The sequence below is a fragment of the Haliotis rubra genome, unplaced genomic scaffold, assembly GCF_003918875.1.
Source record: "Haliotis rubra isolate DU_JTF1 unplaced genomic scaffold, ASM391887v1 Scf916, whole genome shotgun sequence".
NCBI classification, from domain to species: Eukaryota; Metazoa; Mollusca; class Gastropoda; order Lepetellida; family Haliotidae; genus Haliotis; species Haliotis rubra.
In genome coordinates, this window is record NW_025767653.1 from 202,065 (window position 1) to 218,801 (window position 16,737).

The 16,737-nt window shown below is 43.2% G+C and overlaps 1 protein-coding gene across 1 annotated transcript in view; it reads right to left on the reverse strand.

The window, feature by feature from the left end:
• Positions 1-549: 549 nt before the first annotated feature.
• Positions 550-16,737, reverse strand: part of LOC124264241 — a 63,092-nt gene continuing 46,904 nt past the window's right edge. Inside the window, 7 exon segments of the mRNA XM_046698976.1 lie at positions 550-3,469; positions 6,012-6,668; positions 6,670-9,553; positions 10,855-11,043; positions 12,388-12,549; positions 14,049-14,159; positions 15,034-16,106. Of these exon segments, the coding sequence (XP_046554932.1) occupies positions 3,463-3,469; positions 6,012-6,668; positions 6,670-9,553; positions 10,855-11,043; positions 12,388-12,549; positions 14,049-14,159; positions 15,034-16,106 (5,083 nt within the window). The 3' untranslated portion in view covers positions 550-3,462.

Genomic DNA, 16,737 nt, shown 5'->3' on the forward strand with positions numbered 1-16,737 from the left:
TCGTCATACCTGGCTGAGAGACCTAATTGCCATCTATAGTCTGATCTATTGTTTTCAGCAGCTATTCATATTTTTTCTAAGTTTTGCCCGATTTTACGAGTAAACATGCTTTTCTGGATATCCTATTACACATCCCACTGAATGCCAAGTTAGGCCGAAGTGGGTTATTTCGACATATCCAATTTGCATTTGTGTAAATTTTAGGGATACAGAGTAAGAGCCTAAAAAGTTTTTTCTATTTCCGACAGTACTATAGAAACCTTTCCTTGCAACACTGCCCCTTTAACATAGATGACCTCACACCTTCACTGATGGAGTTTGGGAGGAACCACAAGGACCACCTTCACCACTTGGCAGCTCACATTGTGTACCCTACCTCACTGTTGCTATTCATTAAGATAAAGACAACAGTGTGGCGACTAAAGCATGTTTCCCACTGGGTGTATAGAGCTCATAAAAAATGTTGCTGACTTAGCTGATTTAGATACTTTAGAACTACTATCTCCTTGGAGGCTGTTACTTGTTGACAGAATATGACATCATGATGGCTTGGTTTTCACAAATTTTACTTTACTTGGTTACAAATTAATAATTTGAAAGTGGATGAAATACTTGTCATACATTCCTTTCCATGTCCAAATCATGCCTAAAAGTTATGTAGCTCACTTTTGGATATTTGCAATGTCAGTGATCAAATTTTGTGAGACCATCCAACCATACAATGAGTAAACACATATTGCCACACTTTAACCCCAACTAAATTTAGTCAGTGTAAAGGGACCCGTGCTGATGCTGTTTAGAAGTGGTCTTCAGCAACCTATGCTCATAAAACAGGTGACTAACTGAATCAGGCAGTCAGGCTCATCGTCATCGTATCCCAATTGTGTAGATTGATGCTCATTATATTGATCAATGGGTTGTCTGGACAAGACTTATTTACAGACTACTGCCATATATCTGGAATATTGCTGAGTGCGTGTTAAACAACAAACAACCTTTGTAATGGGGATCGCAAATATCACACAATGACACGTTACCATTTGAAGATCAAAAGGCATAATTGACGCAAGATCAAAATAATCTCTACATCTCACTTAAATTTACAGGAAGACTGTAACACCCCTAAACTGGAATGGAGGAATTTGCTTTGAAGGTTTCAGCTGTGGCAAAATGGTTCCACTGTTTTCACAGTTGAAGATCATGGATGGACAACATGCTGGACAGACAGACACACCCCCACATGAACCTGTGGTCCAGGCTGGGTAGAAGATTGCACGAAGTTCAGTTATCAGTTAGATTTGTATGGATAGGGACAGCAGTAATACAGGTAGAGAGACAATGGCTTGTGGCAGGTTCCACAGGTGGTACCACGGTTTGTACATGGTGGTAGCCCCGATCTGAACCCTTTGGAGCATATCTGGGACATGATTGGTCGCAGTGTGCAACAAGGGGATCCTACCATACAGGACTTGTGGCAGGTTCCACAGGAAGGGTGGTACCACGTTTTGTACATGGTGGTAGCCCCGATCTTAACCCTTTGGAGCATATCTGGGACATGATTGGTCGCAGTGTGCAACAAGGGGATCCTACCATACAGAACTTGTGGCAGGTTCCACAGGAAGGGTGGTACCACGCTTTGTACTTAGTTCGATTTGATAATCATTTTCATGTAATATTTACTCTTTCCTAAGAACTGAAAATGATTGCTTGATATATACTTCTCACCTGTTAAGGACCACCACTTTGTACATACACCCACAGTGAATGTCATGCCAGTTGGGTGGCAGCCTCTGACTGTTGGTGTTCCCTAACTTGTTGTGAGTAGTATCCAGATTCACTGCTTCTAAAATGAACTCGATACCTAGCTGTTTTTGCAACCAAATGTGGGTTTCACAGTGCAGAATTCATTTGTTTTGGTTGAAGAATAGCCTCAGGCATAAACTAAAGGTGTAACGTCACACTCAGAAAATATTTTTAACATGACATAAAACATACAGAACCTCCAATGTACTGTCTCTTTGAAAGCAAAACACGTCACTGGAAAAGAGTCCCTTGTAGAATGTTTGATTCAGATCCTAACATTCCTTAATAATTCACAAACATACTGGCATTAGTTGACAGTAACAGGTCTTGCTTAAAACAAGGGAGGTAACTAATGACAAACTGCATACTAACCTGTGTCTTAAGCCATACTGACAACACTGAATTTTGCTTCAAGCAATATTCTGGCAGGGGACTCCAGAAATCAGTTAACTGTCATGTCATATCATTTCTGTTATGACTGTCAATCACACCATAAACTCTTCTGATTTTTAAACAGACTCCTCCTCTTCAATGCCAACATGTTTAATAGTTGTGAGGCAAACCCTGCCATCTGCACTAGTGCTTCTTCATATGCATCCAACATTCATTCATGGTTGCCGATATATTGGGGAGGTGGGAGGGACTAAAACAGCAAGTACACTATGATAAGTATGGCTTGAAAATTCCTTCAAAAGCCCTACCTCTGATATATATATTACATCAAGTACACAGAGTGAGTGGGTGAGTGAGTGAGTTTAGTTTTATGCTGCTTTTAGCAATATTCCAACAATATCATGGTGGGAGACACCAGAAAAGTACACACCAGAGGTACTGGTGTGATCGAACATCTAGTATAGATAGAAAAAAAATTAAATTTTACGATAAGGTGTATATTTATGAATACCTTACAGATCTTACACCGTGCATTTCACACCTCCCTCCAATCCCTTTGGATATGTTTCCAGCTACAAAAAAACACCTCACCCAAACACATCAAAACTGTCACCATGGTAACCATGGAAAGGAGTGAGTGAGCAAGTGGGAGTGAGAAATTGGTTTTTCGCCGCTTTTAGCAAATATTTCAGCACCAGAAATGGGCATCACTGACTGTAACTATGATGTGGGGAATTGCCAGTAGAATCTGGAAAGCAAACATTAAAGGATTGTTTTCTGTAAGGTTATAATGCAGTAATAATCAGAAAGTTTCATCAGAAATCTCAAAGACTGCTGATATGGCATGTACATTTTAGTGTCAATAGCAAAGTCAGAATTTGGCACAAATAGAATATGGGTTCAAAATGTTAAAAGCCTTGAATATCGCATATATCAAAATCCAAACTGACAAAAATGATTATAAAAAGCAAAAGCCGCTTTCCTTTCTTAAGGAACTTGAACAAATATAATGACAACTTTCATCTTTCGGGTCACAAAACATTAATAAATGCGTAATGCATGGAACATCAGGATGAAGTCGTCTTGTCCTCGGTGTAACCTCAGGTGCTGAGAACATAGAGCAGGAGGAATGATGCAGCAACGGCTGTTACAGACGACAATGTCACCAACATCTAGGTCTTCTTTTTTGTCTTGGATGCAAGTCTGAGCTGCAGCTCTTCAATCTGTTTCCGTATAGCCTCTTCTTCATCTTCGTCATCATCATCATCATCGTCTGCAACAGGAATCACAAATGATTGGTTGGTTGTCTAACTCCGAATTACAAATGAAATAAGGTAAAACAGGTGAAAGATACATATTAGATGTGACATATCAAGGTGTCATACAGAGCTGGGCTGGATGTATGGTGTAATGAGTAAGTTGGGATACAGAGTAGATGTGACATATAAATAAGGTGTCATACAGAGCTGGGCTGGATGTATGGTGTAAATGAGGTGGGTAAGTCATACAGGGATATAATAAGTTGGGTAAGGTGTTATACAGAGGTGTCAGAAAGAGCTGGGCTGGATGTATGGTGTAATGAGTAAGTTGGGATATAATAAGGTGTTATACATACAGAGCTGGGCTGGATGTATGGTGTAATGAGTAAGTTGGGATATAATAAGGTGTTATACAGAGCTGGGCTGGATGTATGGTGTAATGAGTAAGTTGGGATATAATAAGGTGTTATACAGAGCTGGGCTGGATGTATGGTGTAATGAGTAAGTTGGGATATAATAAGGTGTTATACAGAGCTGGGCTGGATGTATGGTGTAAGGAGTAAGTTGGGATATAATAAGGTGTCATACAGAGCTGGGCTGGATGTATGGTGTAATGAGTATGTTGGGATATAATAAGGTGTCATACAGAGCTGGGCTGGATGTATGGTGTAATGATTAAGTTGGGATATAATAAGGTGTTATACAGAGCTGGGCTGGATGTTTGGTGTAATGAGTAAGTTGGGATATAATAAGGTGTCAGAAAGAGCTGGGCTGGATGTATGGTGTAATGTAAGTTGGGATATAATAAGGTGTCATACAGAGCTGGGCTGGATGTATGGTGTAATGAGTAAGGTGGGATATACCAAGGTGTTATACAGAGCTGGGCTGGATGTATGGTGTAATGAGTAAGTTGGGATATACCAAGGTGTTATACAGAGCTGGGCTGGATGTATGTATGGTGTAAGGAGTAAGTTGGGATATAATAAGTTGTCATTAAGAGCTGGGCTGGATGTATGGTGTAATGAGTAAGTTGGGATATACCAAGGTGTTATACAGAGCTGGGCTGGATGTATGGTGTAATGAGTAAGTTGGGATATAATAAGGTGTTATACAGAGCTGGGCTGGATGTATGGTGTAATGAGTAAGTTGGGATATAATAAGGTGTTATACAGAGCTGGGCTGGATGTATGTATAGTGTAATGTGTAAGTTGGGATATAATAAGGTGTCATTAAGAGCTGGGCTGGATGTATGGTGTAATGAGTAAGTTGGGATATACTAAGGTGTCATACAGAGCTGGGCTGGATGTATGGTGTAATGAGTAAGTTGGGATATACCAAGGTGTTATACAGAGCTGGGCTGGATGTATGGTGTAATGAGTAAGGTTGGATATAAGGTGTTATTGTAATAGAATCTAAATTAATGTAGTAAATGTATTAAAAACATCATGTAAACTTTGTCAATCATAAGTGTCACCATAAGTGTCCGTCTTCTCTGTTTGCATTTACCAAATATTTTAGCAATCTTGTTACTGTCCGATTTATTAAAGGACACAGGGCAACATCAATTCCTGGATACAGGGCATATTGATGCTACACTGGGCCAAAGTTGTCAATGGTCTTAGCATACATTTGACATCTGTCAAAATGTCGTCCCAGTCGCTTGGTCTGGATATATCATTGTCCGTATTCTTGTTATATCAGATGTTAGCACAAATCTCATTTGTCCATCATGTTCGATCTTTTCGGACACTTTATTAAGTGAATACAATACCATTTGATAAAGGAAACTGATTATTTTGTAAATTTCACTCGTCATAGAGCTGACCATTAACCAAGATGGCAGCCACTGACACTATGTTGACGGAAAGATATTGTCTATTTAATTATAACAAGAGTCATCAGAAGACTATTCTGATTGACTGAGAAAGGTCACATGACCTCCTGATGATGCCTATAAATACGATCACTGGTCAATGCCTAGGCCATGAACAATCTCATTCACATTCAGATTCACATTCAGATAAGACATTCAATCTGACAGTTCACTATACTTTGACATTCCATCCATAGGCTCCTACTCTTACTTTGACCCGGCACCTCTACCACCCCCCTTATTTATCATCCTAACTGCCACTAGGTACATATATTTTTTAAGTCAAATTGAGAATCACTTCTTGCTAACATATTATACAGAGTATCATTTTTGCAAGATATTCGAGTTGAAATAACATAATAACTATTAATTCCTTGGAGACGGAGCCTTGCCATTAAATCTATCTATACGCCGAGTAGTGTTTGATCAGTACTGGGGATATTTATTGGCATCACTTATTTTATCGCATTGTTAACAAGTTGCATCTACACTGTTGCCTTAAAACAAAATTAAACATTAAGTTTGCATGCATCACTGCAACCTTTGCTTCTCTACTTCATCATCTCCTTGTGTCATTTGTCTTCACACATGCACCCCAACGGTGTTACATTATACAGAGCTGGGCTGGTAATATTCATGTCAAACTATTCATGTTGTTTTCAGTAAAATGTTACAAATCTCACCGGGGCACTGTGGCTGGAACATTGAGTTGACACTTGTGGCACCATCCTCCAGGCACATCTTGACCTTGTACACCCCCGTCCTTCATGGAGGATGCTGTGATGATCACCTTCTGGTTCTCGACCTTCTCAGCGAGCTTCATCAGCTCCTCCCTGTTGTTCCGGACGTCCACCCCATCCAGGCTGCACATGACTGCTTGCTGTGGCAGAACAGCGAACTCGGACTCCAACTCCCTTACTATCTGTAATTCCACTCTATCAGAGTTTCCATAGTCACAGAAGAAAACCTGACAATCAGTATCTGTGACCTCATCAACCCTCGCCCGATACCACGACTGGTATTGGCTGTAGAAAGCACAGACCATATCCCCAACTTTTGGAGTGATGGTGTTTGGATTACTTGAACACCTGATGTTGATTTCTTTCATGAGAGGCTCAAGTGTTAAGGCCCCTTCAACAGTCTGGATGCTGATGGCGTCAAAATCCTCAATGTGTGTTACACAAGCTTCAACTGACGACCCGTCGATTGGGATTTCACTGCAGGCCATTGCCTGGACCACAGGTGCGTTGAAGAGGTCATTAATACTTTCACCTTCCACCTTAATCTCAACACTGTAAACCTCATCAACTTTGTCTAAAACAGTCACCTGTAGTTTCACGCCACTAACTTTCTCCTGCAAAAAGAGCCAGTTTCACAGGATCGTTTCGGACTGTGACATTATTCAGATGACATCGGTACCCCTTGACTGGTAATGAACGGAATCTCTTCTCCAACATTTTTATTTGGGCAGGCTGTACAACATCCGAGTTACCATGATCAAAGAAGAAGACCCTGTATCTCCCATCTTTCGTTTCCTCCTCTACACGTGCTCGGTACCAGGTGTTGTCATGTAGGAAGAGAGCACAAATTGCGTCTCCGACTTGAGGTGTGATGGAGTCGGGACAGTTGGTGCAGCTGACGTTGATCTCCTTCATTAACTCGATGACCTCCAGATAACCTTCAAATGTCTGGAAGTAGATAGAGTCAAAGTCCTGAATGTCCATCACAATGGCATCATATGTTCCTCGTGGGAGTTCTATCGTGGCCAGATCCTGATCTTCAGAAGGTGCCGTGGCGAACATGTCATTGAGGCTTGTTTCCTCAACCAACATTTCCACATTGTACACATTCGCATTCCTGCTGAGTGCTTTCACCGACAACTTCACATTGGAAATTATGTTCTTTAACTCTTCAATCTTCGCCTGATTGTTCCTGATGGACACTGTTTGCAAAGAGCACTGGATACCTTGGATGGGTAAAGTCAAGAAGTCATCAGGCACTTTTCTCAAATCGGTAATTTTGACCTTATCTGAGTTTCCATAGTCCAGGAAGAAGACCTGACAGACATTGTCCTGTACTTCATCGATCCTGGCCCTGTACCACTCCTTGTCTTCTGAGAAGAGAGCACAAACAGTGTCCCCGACAGCAGGGATGACAGAGTCGGATGTGTTCGTACAATAAACTTTCAGCTCCTCCCTGACTGGCAGCAGGTCAGTGCAGCCCTTGATCGTCTGGATGGTGATACAGTCAAAGTCATGGACATCTGTAGTTAATGCATCCACCGTGGTTCCTAGAGGTAGCTGGGCATACTTCATAATCCGCAACGCAGGAGGTGAGGGAGATGGTGAGGTCACCCCAGATGATGGAGTTTCGGGAGTGAATGTTTTAGAGGGTAGACCTTGGGGTATTTGAGATTGCTGAATGTTTGAAGGGGTTGTTAGAGATGGTTTTGTTTCAAGAGAAGCTGTTCTATTATTTGTACGGAAGTAGTCGTTAAGTAGTTCATCATCTACCCTGATTTCAACACTGTAGGCACCATCTCTCTCGTTAGTAACTCTGACATCGAGGTGTTTGTTTGTGATCATCTCCCGAAGTTTAGTGATCATCTCAGGGTCATCCTTCACAGGTACACCATCCAGTGAACAACGTATACCCTGGACTGGGAAACAACGGAACTGCTTATCAAGCCTCTTTATTGATGAATATGGAACTGTTTCAGAAATACCATAATCCAGAGAGAACATGTTGCATTGTGAGTCTGTAACTTCATCAACCCTGGCCCTGTACCACTCATCAACAGAGCTGAAGAAAGCACACACATGATCTCCAACCCGTGGCTTGATGGTGAAAGGATTCTTGGTACACTGAGCGTTCATCTCGTCCATCAAGTCGGAGAGGACACTGTGTCCATCTTGTGTCTGTATGTATATGACATCAAATCCTTGAACAAACGTAGCAACCGCTCTAATGTCAGTCCCATCCGTTGCCAAACTCACAAACTTCATTGGCTGTTGGTCTTTCACATCTGTTGTAAACATGTCGTTTACGTTGGTGCCGTTGACCTCTATTACCACGCTGTACACATCGTCCTGTCTCCCAACAGCGTTGACCTTAAGATGCACGTCCCTGATCGTCTGTTTCAGTTTCTCCAGCATCTCGGGACTACCTCCATCAACTCCATCCAGCCGACATTTCATTCCCTGTATTGGGGGGCTGCGCAAACTAGCATCAAGCTTCTTGATCTGTGAGAAGGGAAGAGTGTCTGAGTTTCCGTAATCAATAAAGAAAACTTTACACGTGGAGTCTGTCACCTCAGTGACAAGCGCTCGATACCACACACTGTCCTCACTGAAACAAGCACAAACATAATCCCCCACTTTAGGTGCAATGGTTGTTTCGTCCTTCATGCATTGCGTGATTAACACAACTGTGAATTCCTGCATAGCAATGAACCCTTCTATGGTTTGTATATATATTGAAGAGAAGCTCTGGACGTCTGTGGCAACTGCCTCCACTGCAGATCCGTCTGTTGGCAAAGAAGCAGACGGCAACGTTGGGACAGGTACAGAGTCAGACTGTAATGTCTCAGCAGATGTTTCTTTGGTTTCAGTAAGATGTGTCAAGATGTCTTCCTTTGGTACAACGTCTGGTTTTGACAGGAACAACTCATTGACATTATGTTGGCCAACTTGGATCTGGACACTGAAGATGCTTCCAGAAACACTGATCGCCTTGACAACCAGCTTCACCCCTGACACAACTTCCTGCAGCTGTTTCAACTTTTCTTTATCATTCTTAATGTTCACCCCAGCCAGCGAGCAATGGATTCCTTGTATGGGAATCTGGCAGAACTCCGGATCCAGCTTCTTGATAGATGAGAAAGGCACATTGTCATAGTTCCCGTAATCAACGAAGAAGATTCGACAGTTTGTTTCCTTGACTCCGTCCACTCGAGCCCGGTACCAGTCCCCCTCAAACAGAGCAGCAACCATCTCCCCCTTGCCTGGAATGAGGGTGGCATCCGAATTCTGGCAGACCACATTCACCTGCAGCATCAGGTCTCTCAGGGCAAGGGCGCCCTGCACGACCTGGATGAACAGCTCGTCAAAGTCCTGTACGTGAGACGATATGGCTTCTATCTCAGTGCCGTCCAGTGGTAGTGATGACTTCTGTAGACTAGCAGCTATGATTGGTGGATCGCTGGAGGCTTGGCCCGGTCGTTCTGCTGTGGAGTAGAACACACATTCAACAACATGAGGAATGACAAATTCACCTTATGGGTGACAAACTCAAACGCCTTTCCAATGACAATACACTTGAGAACAGACAATAATGTTTTACATGGTTTGTAGCATTATTCCAGCCAAACAATCGCTGACTCGAGACATTGTCTGACTGTAACACATTATTACCAGGTTAATATCAGTAGGAGGCAGTATGGTAAGGGTAGCAATGACCATTAAAACAATGGCTTCCAAGCACTACAATGTTCAGCACTACAATTTTATGAGGATCATGAATTATCTAGGCTGGCACTTGATGTAGGTAGAGAGAGAGAGAAGTAGAGAAGAGAGAGAGAGAGAGAGAGAGAGAGAGAGAGAGAGAGAGAGAGTTATCGACCCTGACATAACGCCCATGAATTTTGACTCTTTGATATCTGAGTGTCTGTGGATAGTGACATGTCCCTCCTGCAAGGCTGTCCCAGCTGATTAACAGAGATCATACCGACAGGCGCCTACTGTGTAAAGTACACGAGATAAAGTACCGACTGGCCGCCTACTGTGTAAAGTACACAGGATAAAGTACTGACAGGCCGCCTACTGTGTAAAGTACACAGGGTAAAGTACCGACAGGCCACCTACTGTGTAAAGTACACAGGATAAAGTACCGACAGGCCGCCTACTGTGTAAAGTACACAGGATAAAGTACTGACAGGCCGCCTACTGTGTAAAGTACACAGGATGAACTTTCATATCTACACACAGAAGGAGGACTCCGAAGCTACCCCAAAAGATCTGAACTGATTGTAAATTCCACGTGTGGTGTTTCCTTAAAAAAGACATTTGTAATGTGGTATTATTTTGAGTGTTGATGTAGGTGCATGTGGTGAGGTTTGGCGCTAGAAGGTTATAGTTACATGACTTACTCCACCGGGTACCAATTTTTCTGCTGGATAAACTGAGGCAAGTTTGAAGAAACTCACGTGTCTAAGGTGAGACGACATGTATCACACGTGCTTTGTGTGGGGCAGGACTGAAGTCCTAGAAATCCTCAGGAGTCAAGTTGCCAAACACGGTCGCCCATCCAAGGACTCTCCGAGCTTGACGTTGCTCAACTTCAACTGATTTGTGATCTGAGCTCTGTGCACAGGACCACGTGCCATACGATGACATGTGTCAACCAAGTCAGCAAGCCTTACCACCCGATCTCTTTAGTTGCCTCCTACGACAAGCATGGGTTGCTGAAGACCGGATCTTCATACGTGTGGAGTCCAAGGACATTTCAAAAATTTTTGAAGTTCCGTACCTGATACAGCCAGGTCTTGACCCACAAGGATGGCGCTGACTTCGACAGCTTCATCGTCTGTGTCTGACAGTTGGATCTGGTAGCTTTCATCTGTCTTCCCCTTCAGGGTCATCAGCAACATCTGCCCCTCGATCCGCTTCACTGCGTCCACGGCATCTTGGATCCATGTGGCACCAGTGGGCTTGATTCCTGTTGTGTCAAGGTGAAAGGCCTCAAGCAATTTGATGGGACACAGACAAACACAGGGCAAACAGTCAATGCAGCTTGGTTTGATCATTGGTAAACACCACACTCAGCAATATTCATCTATGTGACATCAGTCTGTAAATTACTGAGTCTGTACCAAACAATCCGTGACTGACATGAGCGTTGATCTGGGCACATCAGACACAATGACATGTTTTAACCTAGGGCGCAGGCCATCTTGAAGACACACTATTTGAAAGAAACAAAATCTTGTGTACTATGTCCACCTGTCTCCCAGCACACCCTGTACAGATGGCTCCGTACTGCGGAGTGTGTGGGACTTCCTGCAGCACCTAACAGGTCCCGCTGTAGTCCACACAAACACTACAGGGTGATAAAGGTACAGATGTTGCTATTTTCTTATGTTTTTCACTCTTTCGTTTCTATTTCTTATAAAATACTTCTATCATGCAATGCTAATGTCTTGAAGAGGTAGTCTTTGTCAGGACATGCATGAATATAATTTGTGGTAGATTTAAATTTTATTGCTAATTGGTGTCTACTTGGTGGTAATACAAAAAGTAGTTTTCTACTTTCCTGACCAAATTATAAATATAAATTAACCCCCCAAAATAACCTAAACAAACTCCAGCTGGTGTAACTGCATCTTACTGAGCTATTGTTACTGCATCTTACTAACAATCTATTCTCACTGCATCTTACTAGCAAGCTGTTGCCACTGCATCTTACTAGCAAGCTATTGTCACTACATCTTACTAAGCTATTATCACTACATCTTACTAGCAAGCTATTGTCACTGCATCTTACTAACGAGCTATTGTCACTACATCTTACTAAGCTATTGTCACTGCATCTTACTAGCGAGTTAATGTCACTGCATCTTACTAACAAGCTATTGTCACTGCATCTTACTAACAAGCTATTGTCACTGCATCTTACTAGCAAGCTATTGTCACTGCATGCTATTGTCACCGCATCTTACTAGCAAGCTATTGTCACTGCATCTTACTAGCAAGCTATTGTCACTGCATCTTACTAACAAGCTATTGTCACTGCATCGTACTAACAAGCTATTGTCACTGCATCTTACTAACAAGCTATTGTCGCTACATCTTACTAAGCTATTGTCACTACATCTTACTAACAAGCTATTGTCACTGCATCTTACTAAGCTATTGTCACTGCATCTTACTAAGCTATTGTCACTGCATCTTACTAAGCTATTGTCACTGCATCTTACTAACAAGCTATTGTCGCTGCATCTTACTAACAAGCTATTGCCACTGCATCTTACTAGCAAGCTATTGTTACTGCATATCTACTTACCATGCAGGGAGCACTTGAACACAGGAACTGGGAGCGCCAGGAACTCTGGTTTCATGGCTCTCAGGTCCATCACCGACAGCTCCTCCATAGTTCCCACATCCAGCAGGCGGACACGCACCGCCACACCCCTCCGCTCCACCACCACACACCGGTACCAGGAACCTGGAGGGCAAACAAAGATGTCGGGAGATATGTCCAGTGTGACAGTGGGTTAATGTACATAAAGACTCATGATCACTGCTCCCCAGTATCAATACATCAAACTAACAAATCATAACTTTTTCACCATTTAATACGGTGTCTACTAACCTGAACATTCATTGAGGGAATGATAAGTATATGATCATACAGGATTTCTTTGGGGAAAACTCCAAATGGATGCATTTCTTACCATGTCAGCGAGAGTGAATGTTGCATCACATGCCAGCGAGAGTGTGAATGTTGCATCACATGCCAGCGAGAGTGTGAATGTTGCATCACATGCCAGCGAGAGTGTGAATGTTGCATCACATCCCTGTAGCAAACCTGGTTGGGCTGATCGTACAAACTGCGACCCACCCTCCTGAGGTATGACTTGTTCAACCATGTCAAACACAACACGGACCCACTCCTCAGTGGCTGAAGTCGGACCAGTTCCACTCAAAAACTTAAGTGGAGGTCTGAGGAGGGATTTCAAACTCATCTTGACCAATTTGTGGGTTCATCAAGCACATGGTTGTAAACATCTTCGATAATCTCCAGGGTATACGTTACGATAAATCTCCACTATATACTGGATGCATCTACGGCTCTAATGATTTTATTACATCCCTTGGCTGGCTTTTATCCAATCGGGTGTCACGCTGCGAAGTTGAGCGTACCAATCACAACTCACTTTCGCTTCATTTATCTAACCGATTAAACTTGGCAACATAATTGTTGCAGTGGTACTCTGAAAGAGGTAGAAAGAGTTCTTGCATATATTTTTTAAGGTTTCAGACCTGTCAATTTGTCTGTATGTTTTCCCCCCAAATCTGAGTCACACTGCGAACAAACTTTCGCGGCTGCAACCGCTATCTTGGTTGACACTGGCAGGCTTGGTTGTAACGGGGCTTAGCCGATTGGCTACTTTAAGAATGCAGAGACAGCAACAGATGCATCCTGGGTACTAGTGGAGATTTTTTCGGAATGTATACCCTGGAGATTATCCAGGATGGGTTGTAAACAGTCTCTAGCCCAGGACTCGTCTTCCTTAGACTTTAGACCCCGACTTGCCCAACCTGGTCCTCGCCATGCCCACCCTGGTCCCTGCAATGTGTGCCTTGGTCACCCTGGTCCCCGCCATGTCTGCCTTGGTCACCCTGGTCCATGCCATGCCCACCCTGGTCCCCGCCATGTGTGCCTTGGTCACCCTGGTCCCCGCCATGCCCACCCTGGTCCCCGCCATGTGTGCCTTGGTCACCCTGGTCCATGCCATGCCCACCCTGGTCTCCGCCATGTGTGCCTTGGTCACCCTGGTCCATGCCATGGCCACCTTGGTACCTGCCATGGCCATCCTCAGGCCCTACAATGCCCTTTCCGGTCCTGGACTAATCCCCTCCCGGTCCTGGACTAATCCCCTCCCAGTCCTGGACTAATCCCCTCCCCGGTCCTGGACTAATCCCCTCTGGTCCTGGACTTACCCTCCACCTCTGCACAGAACAGCTGGTTCAGCTGGGGATCAGCAACAGGAGTTGTCTGCCCCTTGTAGAACAGGCCCATGTCACGAGACAGGATGGTGAAAGCTTCTTCCGCTGCAAAACAGGGTTTCACGACAGTTTATATTCTTGCTTTCATATCCAAGATGTCCTGAAAGACTGAAATCATTTCTGAATTTCTATATGAAATCCTTAAATGCAAAAACTCAAACAATTTCGTTATCTAATGCTGTTCATTTTCTCTTAGAAAAGCCAGACTAACAAACATACATCCAAATGAGTGTCAGGATTCCTTCTGTCAAAGCCCTCAGCAGCGTGATCCTTCACAGATTACAATCAATACTACATCAGCTACCAAAGTCAGTCAAAGTTCATTATTCATGAAATTCTTAACACATAAAGGAACTTAGGCAATAAAATGTGTGTGTAATGTATAAACCTGTCTCCCAGCACACCCTGTACAGATGACTCCGTACTGCCGAGTGTGTGGGACTTCCTGTAGCACCTAACAGGTCCCGCTGTAGTCAACACAAACACTACAGGGTGATAAAGGTGCTTCTAAATTTTTACCTTTATCTTACTGAAAAGCTGAAGTTGAGATAGATACATAATAATGACTTTCAAACTTTAACATACACACAATTTTGTGAAAATCAGTTGAGGTTGTTACTAACAGACCAGAAATAGGACTATATAGACACAGGGTGATACAGGTGCATATGTTTCAATTTTTATTTTTCCATGCTCAAAACCAGAATCCAAGATATATATTTGGGGGTACTCTGTGAAAATAGAGCTGGTGTAACTGTGTTTACATCCACCAGCTCAATCTTTAACTATGCGAAATCACATTTTGGAAATAAATAATGCAACATGGTTAACAGTGTCTAAAAACTGAAATCCTCAAATCAACATTTGTGTTATAGCTTATACAGATACAGAACATTATACAAGACATCTTGTCACTAACCTTCCTTGTCAACAAGTCGGCAGTACAATGAACTAGGGTGTTCAACACGCACCACAATCACAGGCGACTTGCCACCAGGTGGAGTTGTCATGGCAACATCATTGAGCGTGTAAACTGCAGATGACGTTACAGGGGCAGATAACACATCATTCAAGCACTGCCCATCCATCAGAGTGACCTTGACATCATACACACCCTCGGTCTCAGACAAAGCCAGGACTTGTACTGCCGTGTTAGCGTGCTGCTTGAGTAGGTCTTTCTGGGAGGCAGTACCCTCGTGTAGTCCCGCCAGGCGACATCTCATGGCCCGTTGTGGCAGTAACCTGGCTGAGTGGTCCAGCTTCCTGATGCTCGAGACTGGTACATCTTCTCCGTTTCCATAGTCTACAAACATGACTTCGCAGTGAGAGTCGGTGACGCTCGTTACAACTGATCTGTACCAGGCGTTATCTTGGCTGTACTTAGCTGCCACCATTTCTCCCAGGGTCGGCGTAGTGTACGCTGGAGACCCTCCACACTCCTCCAGTGCCTCCAACATCTTCATCGCTGCAGCCTCATCGTCGATCTGCACACGCTGCACATAAAAGCAGTCACATGACACAACTTCTGTCATGGCAACCTGGACTGACGTACCATCCAATGGCAGTGTGTCCATCTTTGGAACACTCTGAATACATTCTTTCAGCTTTGCAGCGATAGCAACAGAAATCGGTTTATTCTTGACATCATATAGTTCAACAGCAAGCCTTGTGTCTTGTTTTGACTTCACTACTGCCCGGACTTCTGTTCTCACTCCATCTGTGCCAGCAAGGCTTTTGAACAGCTCATTGACTTCTTTAGGCCAGACTCCCGATTCAGGGGCAGTAACTCCGTGAAGTTGGCAAATCAGACATTGTATGGGGAGTCGTGCAAATGCCTCCCTTCCAGCTCGAACAGCTGTTATGTCAATGTCCTCTACATTGCCGAAATCCACGTAAAGGACCTTCACCTTGGTCTTATCCACTTCTAGAACTTCAGCTCGATACCAAGCAAGATCCGTCCACTGACCAATGACAAACTCCCCAACTCTTGGGCTGCAAGATAACAAACGATGTACAGTGAGACTCCTCGGATATCGGACACATTCGTTTTATTGCAGAAATCGTCCGGATAATTGAATATCCGGATATCTGGATTTTGGTTTCATACACCTCAAGGAAAATCCAAAATATTTATGATCATCAAGCGTTTATTATACATGTATAGACATTCAAAACAGCATCACAACATATAACTTGAATATCGACACACACTGCACTTTTATTGCTTTGACTGAATAAACAACATCATCACTTCGGCGTGAACAAACAACAGAAGACGACTTTGTCAGTAGAGACGTCAAATTTGCAATTAAACATCACTAGACAAGATTATTTACCTTTTAAGTTATAAGTTGTTTTGCTGGGCATTGTATTATTTGCAGGGATTAAGATTACCGTGCGATTTGTCGCATTACACAAAGCCGGAAATAGCAATCAGCTGTGCACACGCTACTCGCGAACAAGTTCAAACATGCACAATAATATAACGGGATGAATTCTGACGCAGTCGTCAGTAAAATATAATACAGAATACTATTATTTAACCCAAAGAATTTTATTTACAGTTTTTATGTAAAATATATATACGGACCCTCACGCACATGGAATGGGGTAAAATACGGAG